Genomic DNA, 15,702 nt, shown 5'->3' with positions numbered 1-15,702 from the left:
CTGACTGTTTTTGCTTTGAGTTTCGTAAGCGCTGCGGTCCAGACGGACATTCGCACTCACATGGAAGAGTGAAAGAAGGTTACCACTTGTTCCTGTACCAGCAAAACCCGCTGATCACGTTGGCCAGCCTTTAAGACTGCGATCAGCTGAATATGGCACGGACTTTGGGGTTGTTTGCAACTTGTTTGCTGATTTTTCTTCTTTCATTGGGCGCGAACGGGGAGCGCGGCAGGGAGAGAGTTTATTATGTGGGGATCATTGAGGACTTCTGGGATTACGCACCAAGTGGAAAAAACCTGCTTAACGGGAAAGACATCGAAGACGATGAGTGAGTTGACATTCGGAAAAGTATGCGCAGATAGTGGCGGCACTAATTGCTTGTAAATATTCATTTTTATTTTTAGCGCCTTTATATAATGTCTGAGATCACTCACAAGTAGAAAGTCACTATAACTCATGTGGGAATAAAAATAGACCGCGAAAGAAAAGACAGTTTAGAGATACAAAAAAGTTTTAGTGCAAAACTTGTGGATTATGTCGCGTGCTCGGGGTGTGACAGTGTCTAGACTTTGTGTGCTTTGCTGGCAGTCTAACGGATGTGCAGGAAAGATGACAATGACTAACAGCGAATTACTGTCTCCTCTCATTAGATTAGAGGCTTCCTTTACTGTGTATCTATCTGCCATGTGTCTTTATGTGCAGCCAATCACCAAAAGGGACGCACAGAGATCCTGTCTGACAGAAGCATTTGTATCACACCATGGTTAGGAATTCAATGAGAGATGTGACAATGAGACTGTGTGACCCTTGCATTTCACAGTTTTCAATTTCTAGAAAAAACATATAAAATAATACTGTTAATGCGGCTTGTACTTACATCACATGTAAGCATTGACAACTCACAACATTTGTCTGTGTTTCTGCTGTTATAGTTCAGGAACCAATACCTAATAATCAAAAATCCCTTTCTTATATTAAAAAAGAGGACATTAGACTGGACACATTTGCACATTTTTCATGAAATGAAGGAATGCTCATGGGTGTTGCGCAATGATTGAGACAATTTTGTCCTTCCTGTCAGAGAAATAAATAATTGTGAAGCATAAGGGAATTGCTTCATTCTTACACAATACATGACATTCCTAAATTTAACTGAACCTCTGGACTTGCTAATAACGTTCTCAAAGTGTACAGGCTGTACTTAAACTGTCTCAAGCTCAAGCTGTTTAATCACTGCAGGGCATGTTTATCTTTGTTAGATATCATATTGTCTTTTCACTCCCATTTCATGGCAAACTGAATTCACAAGAAGCTTTAAGATGTTTCTTCCTGCCATTTGTATCCTATCATTTAAAATGTGGAATTGCGTCAAATCAACTTGCAATGCGTTTGCATGGCATTAGATTAATAAAGCCATATGTCGTATTATAAGACAGAGAAGGGGAAACGAATAAGCAGTGTTGGAGCAATGTTAGCATTATTTTGCTTTGTTCGGGTTCTGACTGAAACAGCGGTAATCAGACAGGCATCAAGGTTTTCAGTCAAAATCATTTGAGAATCTATTTAAGATAATCTTACTTCCAAAAGTGCATCAGCTACAGTTTCAACAACCTGTTATTAGCTCCCCAAAACATGTTATTAAAATAATGATATGTCTAATTGTTAAAGACCTGCAACCACATGCAATTTGTTCAGTGGCTTTACATCTATTCTTACACCAGGTAAGATCTAGTTCTTGTTTGGTCTACAATGAAATTCTAGCCGTTAGACAATAATCAAAATTGTATAAACTAAAAGATCTATCATAGCCTTTTGTGAAAACCTAGAAAGGCAATGAACTTACTTTTGCTATATTTGTACAAGTTTGATTGAATGCTGGTGTTGCAGCGTGGAACTTGACGTTGACCCTAACAAATACAAATGCAAGAAGAAAAAAAAGTATTTTTCTTGTCTGCCTCCTACACACTCTCGGAATTCTGTATAATCGCGTGTGTCTGTATGTGTCTCACATTCTTGTTGTTTCCTTTTCAAACTTTCTCAGGCATGCATCAATATTCCTACTGGGAGGGCCCCATCGAATTGGAAGTATTTACAAGAAAGCTGTGTTCAGAGAATATACAGATGCTTCATACAGTCGCCTGTCTCCTCGACCTGATTGGCTGGGCTTCCTGGGACCCATACTGCGTGCTGAGGTTGATGAAACTATTGTTGTCCACTTAAAGAACTTTGCAACCAGGAACTACTCTATGCATCCCCATGGGGTTTTCTATGAGAAGGATACAGAAGGTAAAATGTTCCATACTACTGGATATAGACAGAAAAATTCATGGTGCTTTTGCACACAGAGGCACACCTACGAGAACAAAGAGCTGTCAGTGAGGGTTACAAAGTGTAATTTATTCATACTGAATGATACCGATTGTTGCCGTGTTCAAAATTTGTAATAAGAACTGAATAATATAACTTTTTAAAAATCCAAAAGGGCTTGCAGTTACATGAAACAGCTAACATTGTTTATGAAGTTCCAAGAAGGCGTGGTACTGTTCTCCTAAAGCATTTCCTTTAAATGGACAAACAGTATCATCAACACCATTGTAGTATTTTTTTATATTATCCAATGACAAAATGCATTTGACCAGAAGACACTGGGGAACATTAAAAAAAAAAGTAGGCATAAGTGTAATGTACACAGAGTGACTCAGCTTACACATGAGAAATTGTAGAAACAGAAGAAAAAGTAGCACACCACAATTCCAGAAAACGAGTGACTGCTATGGCAGATGTTTTATAAAGATATGTCTCTTAGGTTTTCTGAACTTTACAGCTCTCTGTTATGCAAGAAGCTCGTACACCACCCACCCCCACCCCAATCTTGTGAAGGGGACATCCTGCCGGAGTACACTTGAGAGCCTTGTGGAAATTGAGACTACAGCTGCAGTCCTTTCCTACTTAAAATAGAGAATGGTTATTGTTATGCTTTGTGTCATGGTTTAAAATCGTCAATTTTATTAAACATAAGGAACGTTAAGTGGCATCTTTTTGCTTAAACTGGAACTTGAGCAGAAGGATAATGAGATCACATGTCAGTGGTGTCAGCACACTGAGAACTGAGAACTGAGAAAGCAGTTAATTCTATGGGGCGACCGTGGCTCAGGGGGTTGGGAAGCGTATCTGTAACCGGAAGGTCGCCGGTTCGATCCCCGGGCTCTCTGTCCTGGTCGTTGTGTCCTTGGGCAAGACACTTTACCCTACCGCCTACTGCTGTTGGCCAGAGGGGCCGATGGCGCGATATGGCAGCCTCGCTTCTGTCAGTCTGCCCCAGGGCAGCTGTGGCTACAACCGTAGCTTGCCTCCACCAGTGTGTGAATGCGAGAGTGAATGAATAGTGGCATTGTAAAGTGCTTTGGGTGCCTTGAAAAGCGCTATATAAATTCAATCCATTATTATTATTAATTCTGTTAAACCTTGTCCCGACATTCACACTGTATCAAAGATCAGTGTTCTCGTGACTTCTCATTTATGCTTTGTTTTCATACACACTGCCATAGAAACTAAAGGCTGCCAGAAAGTAGAAAAAAAACAACAAAGAAAATGAATACTACCTTGACTTTTGAAACCTGCTTTAAATAACATCCTTGTAAATCTTTTCTAATATTTTCTACAAAATTCTTATTGAGACTATAAACTATAATATCTCTGCTCTGCTGCTTTCTGAACAGAGTGATCTCTTTGCAAACATTTTCCCTTCGTGTACCAGGTGCACTCTATCCAGACGGGACATCAGGCAAGTTGAAGAAAGATGACTGTGTCCCTCCAGGAGGCAGCTATACCTACCGCTGGGAGGTCAAACCTGAGTTTGGCCCCACAGATGATGATGCCAACTGCTTGACCTGGGTCTACCACTCTCATATTGACGCCCCCAGGGACATCTCCTCAGGACTTATTGGGGCGTTACTCACATGCAAGAAAGGTACAAATATATTTGGCAAATATATTTGATTGTATGTTTCATATTTCATACAGTGTTTTGCCTGCTGTATGCAGCTTTCTGTATGCACAAGTTGTATGTTAAATCAAATGTATTTCTACATCCTAAACCAGTAGTCTCATTCAGAAACAGCCTTTGTAAAAATAACATGAAAAAGTTGCTTTACTTGAAAAACTGCCAACGAAGGATTGCCGTGAAAATCGCACACAGTGGGACACCAGAAGGAAACAAAGATTACGTATGCTCCTTTTCTTTGAGTGCAGGAGCCTTGAAGGAGACTAATGAACTAAATGCAGCCGAGGGAGACTCTGTCGTAAAGTCCGCCCGCAGTGATGTCGACCAGGATGTTTTCTTAATGTTCAGTGTGGTGGACGAAAACATGAGTTGGTACTTGAAAAACAACATTCAGAGATGTTTTGATCCAGAAACAGTTGACCCAGAAGACCCAGACTTTAAAGAGTCCAACCTTATGCACGGTGAGAGATAGATATTTAAAGTCTTTTTAGGATCATTTAATACTGGACTAACTGCACACATTCAGTCGGGCCAAACCAGCTGATGCAACTCAGCAATCTGCATCATATAGTTTAAAATGTGTTCACGGTGAATTTGATTCACATTTCTAATTCTGACAACAAAGGCTGTAGGAGAGGTTTTTGATGGCTAAATGTCTCATTGTCCTCTGATTGTGTGTGTTTTTCTCTGTGTGACAGCTATTAATGGGTACATGTTTGGTAACCTGCCTGGAATCGAGTTATGTCAGCACCGCGCAGTAGCCTGGCATTTGTTTGGGATGGGTAATGAGGTAGATATTCATTCTGCATTTTTCCATGGGAATACCCTGCTGGACCGTGGTCACCGCACTGACGTCCTTAGCCTGTTCCCAGCCACGTTCGCAACAGCCGAGATGGTCCCAAAAGCAAATGGAAAGTGGCTGCTGGCCTGCCAGGTTAATGACCACTTGCAGGGTAGGATACTTGACCTTTAACCTATGTGTCACCTTTGACCTTCTGCTACAGCACTTTGCTGACAAAGAAAATACCCTTTTCATGGGGGTGGTGCTGTTTTGTCAAAGCCTGAGCATTCCCACAGCAGAGATTAGTATTTCTACTCTGAGCCTGCCTGGACTTGTAAAACACTTTCTAGAACTCAGCTGAATTTAAAAGCTGAAGGGTATGAGCAGACATTTTATTATTTGTTATTATTTTCAGGCTGCCCAAAATCTAGTGAACATAACATTGAGAGAGTCATACAACGACTACCGCTAATTCTTGTGAAGAACTATTACTTTTTATAAGGCTGTGCCTTTTGTAATGGCTCTCACTTGTTCCTGACCCTTTGAAAAAAAAAGTAACATTACTGTTTTATAAACCTATTTAGGCTGCAAATCACACAACTGACAGCTTTACATGTTGTAGATCTGCTCAGATTTTGAGAGTAAATCCAATTTCCTTAAAGATAAGCAAGTTAAACATTTAAAATGAACTCTGGAATGTTTTTATCATTTTATAGACAGTTACTGTAGCCCGAACCCCTGCTCAAAGGTCTACATCTCAGTGAGTTTTTACTTATCTAAATTATGGTTTGTACGTGTGTGTGTGTGTGTGTGTGTGCTCTTCCAGCTGGGATGCAGGTCTTTTATGAAGTGAGGTCGTGTAACAATGAGGCTGGATCCATGCTGACAGGTGGAGTTGTAAGGAATTACTACCTGGCGGCAGAGAAAGTCCTGTGGAACTATGCTCCCTCAGGAAGGGATTTGATCAGCAACGTATCCCTTACTGAAGCAGATAGGTGAGCAACATATTGCAAAATGCAGTCTAAATAATGCCCCAAAAGTTTATTCTGTTCTCTAGACCAGCGGTCCCCAACCCCCGGGCCCCGGTTTTTATCGGTTTTCAGCGTTATTTTGTTATCGTTTTTATCGTTAACTCGGTTTTCCTGGGTCTTTTCACGTGTGTTATGAATAAATCTTCTGTTTTTCGGTACCGGTACTAGTTTTATTTTGTTGTATTTATCCGCGACACCTTAAAGGCCGGTCCGTGAAAATAATGTCGGGCATAAACCGGTCCGTGGCGCAAAAAAGGTTGGGGACCGCTGCTCTAGACAACGCTACGTCCAGATGAACAGAATCAACTTTTGGGGATTTACTTACCTGGATGATTGAGCATGCATCAAGACAGTCTAAATAATGGTTTACGTGTACCTCAAAATAAAAGTTGATTTATTATTTAGCCCAAAAAACTCAAGAGGAGACTTAAACCAAACACACCATCAGTCAAACCAACATAGTTTCATGCCAGGTTTCCCCCAAAACACACTCATGATACCTTTATGGGTTGATCTTGTCTCTCTATCTCTGTCAGTACTCCTAACTCTAAAATGGGGCTTGACTTTCTGTGTGCATGCCCCCTGGAAGGGGCTGATTATACAGTACATGTGATGCTCATTCAGGCTGTGTGGTCTGGTTTGAGCGACCAATTCCAGAGCATGGGTCACAGCCCCCAGGTGGAGCATGACAGTAATGCAGGTGAACAATGTGATTCTGTGTGCAACAAGTAAAAAAAAAAAGTTTAAAACCTTGTAATGAAATTTGAAAGTATCAAAACAATTTATATATAATCAATTTTTACACTTATTTATGCACTGAAAAGCACGCCATCTTTCATAACTTGCATGGAGAGTTGAAATGTAGTGACGGCTCCTTGGTGACAAAATGAAATCTTTTAATAGAGAGTCAGAGTTGTGTGTAAAGGTGCGGGCAGGTGGCAGACTTTCAAAGATTTCAAATCAGATAATAGAATTCTCAAGTTTGGGAATAGCTTGTAAAGATTCAACAGTCTAGATGATCATGCAGCAACCCATCTACCATTATCTGGTATTTATTGCTGATCTGATACCAGTTTTCGTTCTAAGTAAGTAACTAAGGTCCAAGTAAGACATTTCTCATCGCTTTTACATCTAGGTCACATATTTACTACAACCCACATTTACAGTTTTTGCTTCATTTTCTTCCTCCAACTATCCCATCTCTTTCTTTTGTAGTCCATCAGATGTGTTTTTTGGCAGAGATGATGGAAGGCTCGGTGGTCAATACATAAAAGTGATATACAAAGAGTACACAGATGATACTTTCACTACTGAGAAATCAGCTGATCTTGGACATTTAGGACTATTGGGTAAGTCCTCCCTTTCTTCACCATGTTCTGAATAAAAGTCACCTTTTCTCTTTTGTTATATGTTTCCTGAAACAATTCACCAAATTCATCAAGTTCACTAAGTCTCAAGATCTCTTATCTGATTACAGTGTTCCTTTTCTATTCATACAGGTCCAGTCCTGAGGGCAGAGGAGGGTGACACTCTCAGAGTGACATTCCTCAATAAGGCTGATAGAAACTACAGCATCCAGCCTCATGGCCTTCATTATGATAAACACTTCCAGGGAAGCAGCTATGAGGATGGTGAGGAAGCAACGATACAAACACAAATAATACTGGCACAGTTAACTCAGCAAGTCAAGGAGCTGGGATATCCTGTAATTCTTAGGGGACGCTACTTATTCTCTAAAAACACAAGCTGAAACTAATGATTAACTGTTCAGACTGACCAAAGCATACATTTGCATTACTGATATTTTAAAAAGAGTTACTGCAAAGAAATAAATGAGTATATCTCTACAAATTTAAAAAGGTAATTAATCACACAAAGTAAGAAATAAAAGCTGTACATGAACTTGTTCATGCTCAAAGTGCACATTGTTTGACTAATACATATGATATTATATTAAGGTGTTAAGCATAGTGAAAAGAGGATCGCAGTGCCTTTTGACTGCTGTCTGTACTGACAGCAAGTTATAGTAAACCAAATTGTTTGTACTTCTTTGTCTGCAACACTGCAGGTGTTGAAAAGCCAGGCTCCCATGTTGGTCCAGGTGAGAACTTTACTTACACCTGGCAGGTCCTGGAAGGCCCATCATCATCTGATTCTTCCTGCATCCCTTATCTCTACTACTCTGCCACCGATCCTGCCAAAGACACTAATTCTGGACTAGTTGGACCTCTTCTTGTATGCAAGAGAGGAGCGCTTGGGGACGACGGCAGACAGGTGCTGCTTTGGTTATGTATTCAGACACGTTCTCATGGTTAAAAAAAAAAACAAAACCTTAAGGAACCTCTGAGTGTATACACTTTTAAATAGCTAAAATCAAAATAGCACTTGCCTTTTGTTTAACAAGCTGCTGGGGATTATCAAATGTATTAGAACTTTAACAATACAAGATGGCTAAGATAAGGACAAAATGATTTATGATGAAAATTTTAAGTGTAATTTTTAAGTGCTTTTTAAATTCTGTGTGATGTTACCTTAAAATCGAATTAGCAGCACTTTAAGAGCCTTACTGATTCTGTAATTTTGTCTCTATTGTCTAACAGAAGGATGTAGATAAGGAGTTCTTCCTTCTTTTTTCTGTCATGGATGAAAACATGAGCTGGTATTTAGATGAGAACATTGAGAAGTTTGGCAGCAGTGAGACTGATCAAGAGCACGAGGACTTTCAGGAGAGCAACATGATGCATGGTAATCAGTCTGTTTGGTGAATCAGCTGAATAGATATTACCTTACCTATTTATCTGAAAAGCTATTGAATCAGCGTTGATTGTAACTCAGATTTTGTTATATTTGAGACCCGGTTCAGGTGTGTCTTTGTATTTTTTTCATATTTTTATATCTTCCTTTTCATTTCAGCTGTAAATGGGCGCATGTATGGGAACCTTCTTGGACTGGAGATGTGTTCAGGGGACAAAGTCAGGTGGTACACCTTTGGGTTAGGTACAGAGGTGGACATCCATGGCGTGTATTTTGAGGGAAACACTTTCAGCAAACAAAGCACCACCCGGGACACTCTCAACATTTTCCCTCACACCACTGTAGCTGTCGACATGAAGCCTGACACTCCTGGTTAGTCTCACACACACATACACACACACACACACACACACACACACACACACACACACACTGACAAAAACAACACACTTCATCTTTTCCCACACACATAATCTGTCATTCAGATTTTGTTTGGCAGTTAAAATTATCCTCTATAAACATGTTTACATAAGTTTGTGTGAATGCCTCCTGTGATGCATACACTAATGCTTATACAGTACAAACAGGAAATTATCCAGAGAATCTGGTTCACATTGTCCTTATGTATGTTTGAGGCTCTTATCTGAGTTCTGCTAAAGGGAAATACCACAATGAATGATGTTTAGCTATGCCATTTACTTTGTTCCGCACTAGATTTTTTGTACACACACACATATATATATATATATATATATATAAAATTTATGGAACTGGAAATTTCACAGTTCATAAAAATGCTATATGGTTGTTCCTGCAGTGAAAAGGGGGAGTATGGATAGGTAGCTAAGTTAGCACTATAGATCTAAATTGTGGTATGTATCATAAAAATAGAATATTAGAATTTCACTCATCAAAAAAAAAACAAAGCAAAGATCCAGATTCACAAAATATACAGCATCTGTTTGCTCGTATTGCGCAGACATTTGCAAAACAAGGAAAACCCCAAGGAAGCTAAGCTTTGCAAAAAAGGTGCAAACAACATCTTTTTTCCTGCAGTGGTAATCACTGACAGTTTATTATTGCATTGTTTTGTCACATGCTTTTCTTCAGCTTGACTCAAAAAACATGCAGTCAAACTGACAGGAAACATGAGCTAGGTGCCATTTGAAATAAACATGAAATCAAAGGTTTTTTGTACTCTGTGCGTTTATATCTACCATGCCATGAAAAAGTACTTTTCCCCCTTCCTGGTTTCTTATTTTTTCGCATTTCATCAAACATATTTTAATAATTAGTTAAATAAATAAATAAATAATAATAACTCGAGTAAATATAATATTTCAGTTTTTCAATGATGATTTCATTAATTGATTGAGAAAAGTTATCCAAACCTATAGCCCTGTGTAGAAAGTAATTATCCCTGAGTTAAAGCTTAGTTCATTTTCACATGTTACACTCAGGCCTGATTACTGCAAGACCTGTTGAATCAAGGAATCACGTACACAGAACCTGTCTGCACAAGTGAAGTAGGCTAAAAGATCTCAAAAAGTAACACTTAAAGCCCCAATGTAAAGAAAAAAGCTGAGAGACAAAATCATTGAGGTCTGTCGGTCTGGAACAGGTTATAAAGCAATGTAAATATAAAGTCTTTAGTATTCTCGTGAACCACTGTGAGAGAAAACCTGGAACAGTGGGGAACCTTCTGAAAAATTACTCCAGGAGTTACTCCTCGATGGCTTTTCCAGGATGTCACACATTTCACATTTGTCAGAAAACATCCTGATCATCCCAAAGACTTTGGGGAAAGTATTCTGTGGACTGATGAGACAAAATGACTTCACACCAACAGTCAAATATGCTCTTGGTAGTGCGATGGTCTGGAGCTGCTTTTCTGCTTCCAGACCTGGGCGTCTTGTCATAATTGAACCATGGAAACATGAATTCTGCTCTCTACCAAAAATCCACAAGGGCAATGCCCGGCCATCAGTCCGTTCCCCTGAGCTCAAGCTCACTCGACTTATGCGGCAATCCAAAACACACCAGCAAGTTGAAGTGACCAATTAAGTGACTTAAATCGGGTCGAGATGCTTTGACTTGACCTTAAACATACTGTTCATGCTTGAAAACCGTCCGATGTAGCTGAATTAAAAATCTTCTGCAAAGAAGAGTGGGCTGAAATTCCTGCACAGTGATGTGAGAGACTTATTGTCAGTTATTGCAAACATTTGATTGCAGTTCATTCTGCGAAGAGCGACGCAATCAGTTATTAAGTTTGCCTTTTTCACATGGGGCCCTGTTTTTAAGGCACATGAATGTGTCCAAATCCTTAACCTTTTCTTGTTTGTTGTTTCTCCAAACAGGTGTGTATGAGGTGAGCTGCACAGTAATAGACCACTACTCAGGTGGCATGAGGCAGTGGTATAAAGTTAATGAGTGCCCAGGAAAAAAAGTAAATCACAAATACACAAAGCTGAACAAGACTGTGCGATATTTCATCAGTGCTGAGGAAATAGAGTGGGACTATTCACCTAAGAGAGACTGGGAACTGGAGAAACACCATAGCACACCAAAGGACAGGTGTGTGAGTAAGATAATTGCAGGATGATACGTTTCATTGTTGAAGCCACAACCTGTAATTCATGCCATAACTTATTACTGTTTGTTAATAGAAGCAAATTGCTACTTGTCTCCCAGTCCAGGCAGCATATTTGTGGGAAAAGGAAAGAACAGAATTGGCTCACGCTATAAGAAGGTGGTGTATAGAGAATATACTGATGACACCTTCAGTGTTCAGAAGAAAAGGCAGCCCAACCAGCAGCATTTGGAAATTCTAGGTAAGCTTAACAGTTCTTTATGTTATTTTTACTAAGAGAAGAATGAAGATGACACGAGTTTTATTTTCTCCTGTAGGGCCAATAATCAAAGCAGAAGTAGGAGAGCAGATCGTGATTATATTCAAGAACAATGCCACCCGACCATACTCAATAACCACACATGGCGTTAGGGCCAGCGGTGGACACATTCCTGTCAAACCCGGTGAGAAATGAATTTTTAAACGGGGATAAAAAATGCTGGCTTTTTTAAGAAGCAGTAGGATTCATACTTTTTATGTTCTCTGAACCTTCAGGCAACTTTATTGAAGTAACTTGGGATGTTCCTGAAAGCTCTGGTCCAGGGGTCACGGATCCTAACTGTATCTCTTATATCTACTACTCCACTGTTGACTTTGTTATGGTAAAAATAGAAGCACATCATTTACAGGGCAACTTGAATATTTAAGCAGGAGTTGAAGTATTAGATTTTATTCTGATAAGGTGTTTGTTTATGTTCAGGATCTGTACAGCGGCCTTCTGGGGCCTCTGGTGATATGCAGGCCTGGGACTCTGAAGCATGGGAAGGGTCCTGATAGGGAGAGGAGTGACGTGGAGAGGGAGTTTGCACTGCTCTTTATGGTGCATGATGAAAACAAGTCCTGGTATTTGGGAGACAACATCAGAACGTACCTTGGTCTCAACCCTGAGAACTTCACTCCAGATGAAGAGTTTGAGGAGAGTAACAAGATGCACGGTAAGAAGAGTGAACGGGGCCACAGAAAGAAAAACAACCTTATTGGCCAAAGAATTAAACTTTAGATTTAGTAAACATATTCACCTATTATATCCAGAGAAGATAAACATAAATTGATGTCTGTTGATCTTGATGTAACCTAGTATAAATGTAATCGTTTTTGTTGTCACCACAATGAATCAGGACAGCAAATCAGAGATGGTTGAGCAGAAAATATAAAAAAAAAAACTTGATGATTTGAAATGGAATGACCCAGATCTCGAAAATAGAAAATATGCACAAATTTAACAAAATTAATTTCTAACTTATAACTACAGCACCATCTGGAAACTCCGTTCTATTTGGACAGGACTGTCTAAAATAGTTTTACTTTTGTGGAAGAACTTTTGAATGCTTTTATATTAAACAGTTTTTGAGATATTCATGTTCAAACATGAATATCTTTGTTACGGCCCTGGGCCGGCTGTGTACTTTTGTTGTGCTCTGTCTTTAAGACTCCACAGGTCCTTCCCGATTGGAGAGCTGGCGGCGGCTGATTGGTCTCCAATCGGGAAGGACCTGTGGAGTCTTAAAGACAGAGCACAGCAAAAGTACACAGCCGGCCCAGGGCCGTAACAATCTTCAACGTGCAAAAAGCAGGTCGACTGACCATTTTTTTAAAAATGATCTTGAAAGGCATTTGGTATATGAAGCTAAAATTTCACAGCACTCATTATACATGTTCAAACTTTTGCCCATAAAATTTTTAGGCAAATTGGAACTCGAGCAGATCAGAGATCAAGCAGGCTTGTGTTGATTTAAGATGGAATTAATCAATATTTAAATCTGATGTTTAGTCAGAGACACATTTTGTGAAAGAAACAGTTTATTTCGTGTCTGTTGAGCTGTCTGAAAACTTGCATCTGAAATGACCTGACGTTACTCCATTTATGCTCCCTCCTCTTCTGCAGCTAGATGCTTAAGTTCGGCAACTGCAAATTTATATCTGTACCATGAAGGCATCGTAGGGATTGTTTTCTTGTTACTGAGGAAGTATCTCCATGCTGCCACTGAAGGGCATGCCAGCCTGCAGCTCGTGAAAAATAAACTCATCCAGCAGTAACATGCATTAACCTGTCTACTTACTCATTAAATGACGGTGCTTGAATGATGTTTTGGATCTTTGCTGGATTCCTCTTCTGGCCCACTTTAACCCCTGGCTGTATCATAAAATAGGCAAATCTGGGTAAAGTTAGGGCACAGTGTAGAAGTGCCAATAAAATTCTGAGGAGAGTTAAACAACACAAAAAGTTTCAAATGCAAATTATATAAGATAAAATAAATTACATATAACACATAATAACAAGCAAATCCCCAAATTCAGCCTACAAACATCAATGTACATCATCTAAAGTTGATCCAGCAGGAAGCAGGAACATTCCACTTCTCTTTATCAGACAGTAGAAAGTGAGGTTAAATTAAATAAAGTCCTGTACTGGATACAAAATCAGACCTTTATTCCTCAGCTTGCTTTTGATGAGTGTGCTGAAGTGTGTTTGCTTTCACATTTCCTGTTTCTCTTGTGCACCATGTCTCTGATTCTGTGTGTGAATGTGTCTGCTGCAGGGATCAATGGGAAGCTATATGGGAACCTCCATGGATTGGAGATGACTCAGGGCCAGAAAGTTGACTGGTATCTCATCGGAATGGGCAACGAAATAGACATGCACACTGTTCACTTTCATGCAGAGACCTTTACTTACAAGGTTTGTTTGTGCTTTGTTAGTGGTCACTCGCAGCGGGAAGACCATTCTTTCTTTCGCACCGAAAGAATCATATCTCCATTTATATTTCCTCTTCGCTGTTCCCCCTTTTTTGCACCACTCTTATGTGTGTCAGACGGACCTTGTGCACCGTGCAGACGTCTTTGATCTGTTCCCTGGGACCTTCCAGACTGTGGAGATGGTGGCTGGAAACCCAGGCACATGGTTGCTCCACTGTCATGTGACTGACCATATCCATGCTGGCATGGAGACCACTTTCACCATCAAAGGTTGGTCAGTGTAAAGGATCTGCGGGGCAGTCTCTCATGTTAATACACTGTCACCTATTAATTAGAAATGAGTTTAACATTTCGCTTGTTTGTTTTTTTCAGTTCCAGAAAACTCCTCGCATGGTAAGATCTGTTTTTTTCACGTAAAAATTGTTACTGGGCGTCACTGGGTGGAAAATTTCAGTATTCTGTCACTTTAACTTTATATCAAATAGAGCCTAAAAGTAATGCAACTTAATTTTGTAGGATACATGATTGAAAAATAAATTTCACACAGAGTATTGAATTTCTTTAACAACTTTTGTATTATGTCACTAATACTGTTTCAAAGGACTGCATTGCATTACAATAACTATGATGTCATTGTCACAAAAATACACTTTAACACACTGGGTTGCTATTTATACTTTTAAAGATTGTAGATTGTTTTTTTTATGTATTATGTGTCTGAATATATTCCTGATTCCGTATCCTGTGCCTGGAAATACATACAAAATGTTTGGAGGCATGCTTTTCAGTAACCAAACATGCATAAACACTGGAATATTTCTTCAAGAGCAGTGGTCTTTTTTATTTGGTGTGGTTACTACCACAGCATACCATTCATCTCTCCTCTGCGGCACACCATCGGTCACAAGTACTGCAGGACAAAGCATTTCCTCAGTACTGTTATGTAATTGATGGGGAATGTTTTTAAAGTTTATCTGTCTTTGCTCTGTTTGTATTGGGTATAGAAAACAGTCATTTGCGTCAGGTGTCCTTGTGACACTGTTGATGCAGTGCTGCTAAGGAATTTTTGACTAAGCATAAATGTTGATAAGGCGGGTGTTACATTTAGTGTTCCCTTTTTCAAAGATCAAACATATGCATTTCTAGAAAACTGTTACCTGCAGCCCATCACAGGAAAGATTCATAGATTTTTGGGTAATGTTGTAATGCTTTTTCTGGCTTCCCTTATCTCTCACTTATATTTCTTTTCCTTTTACACCACCAGGAACTAAAAGCTCCATAAAGATGCTGCTCTCGCTGTTTGTTCTACTGGCTATAGGTTAATGATGAGGGACCCTGACAACAGATTATATGTGTGGATTATAACAGTGGTCACTGATGCACTTATAAAACACGGAGTTGCTGTCACTTATGTGTTTGATTGAGATCATGTACATAAATATCAAGCACGGCCCAGGCCAGTTAAATTATATATACCACTTTACAGTCATGTATAATGTTGAAGATGACTTTATGCACTAGAATGAAGGAAACAAAGCATTTCACAGTTGGGATTTGTTTCTGTTGCTGCTTTCTGTCATATTGCACTATGTTGGCTTTTATTTTTATTTTTTTTATTTTTTTACTTCTGCTACCAAATACTGGATTTCAAGTATGAATGTGCAATAAAAAAAAATTTCAGCTGCACTGTGGCATGCGTCAGTGTGAGTAATTCATTTTCTTGTGCTAGCACAACAGTGCTGGGTTTGGATGTGGAACAATCTGTCCCACTAGACACCCACAGATTTCTTTTCTAGATGTGAAC

The 15,702-nt window shown here is 39.5% G+C and overlaps 1 protein-coding gene across 1 annotated transcript; it reads left to right on the top strand.

Annotated features, from left to right (window-relative positions):
• On the top strand, positions 1–15,584 carry hephl1b (hephaestin-like 1b). Its single transcript, XM_084942411.1, has 20 exons — positions 1–328; positions 2,042–2,286; positions 3,758–3,970; positions 4,252–4,464; positions 4,702–4,956; positions 5,611–5,779; positions 7,031–7,164; positions 7,315–7,446; positions 7,884–8,089; positions 8,416–8,560; positions 8,729–8,941; positions 10,930–11,146; positions 11,264–11,403; positions 11,480–11,605; positions 11,697–11,803; positions 11,902–12,136; positions 13,742–13,881; positions 14,015–14,168; positions 14,271–14,291; positions 15,163–15,584. Exons 1-20 carry the CDS (start codon positions 153–155, stop codon positions 15,219–15,221), a joined length of 3,300 nt encoding a protein of 1,099 aa, XP_084798537.1. The 5' UTR covers positions 1–152; the 3' UTR covers positions 15,222–15,584.
• Positions 15,585–15,702: the final 118 nt, after the last annotated feature.

The sequence above is a fragment of the Perissodus microlepis genome, chromosome 10, assembly GCF_051167445.1.
Source record: "Perissodus microlepis isolate ML-2025 ecotype Zambia chromosome 10, ASM5116744v1, whole genome shotgun sequence".
In the NCBI taxonomy this organism is placed as follows: domain Eukaryota; kingdom Metazoa; phylum Chordata; class Actinopteri; order Cichliformes; family Cichlidae; genus Perissodus; species Perissodus microlepis.
This window is presented reverse-complemented; position numbering and strand designations above follow the sequence as displayed.

Excerpts from the sequence above, each read along its gene's own strand:
- hephl1b (XM_084942411.1), top strand. The coding sequence starts at position 153 with ATGGCACGGACTTTGGGGTTGTTTGCAACTTGTTTGCTGATTTTTCTT. Across the intron at positions 7,165-7,314 it reads TGGACATTTAGGACTATTGG|GTCCAGTCCTGAGGGCAGAG; the intron begins GTAAGTCCTCCC and ends CTATTCATACAG. Across the intron at positions 8,561-8,728 it reads GGAGAGCAACATGATGCATG|CTGTAAATGGGCGCATGTAT; the intron begins GTAATCAGTCTG and ends TTTTCATTTCAG.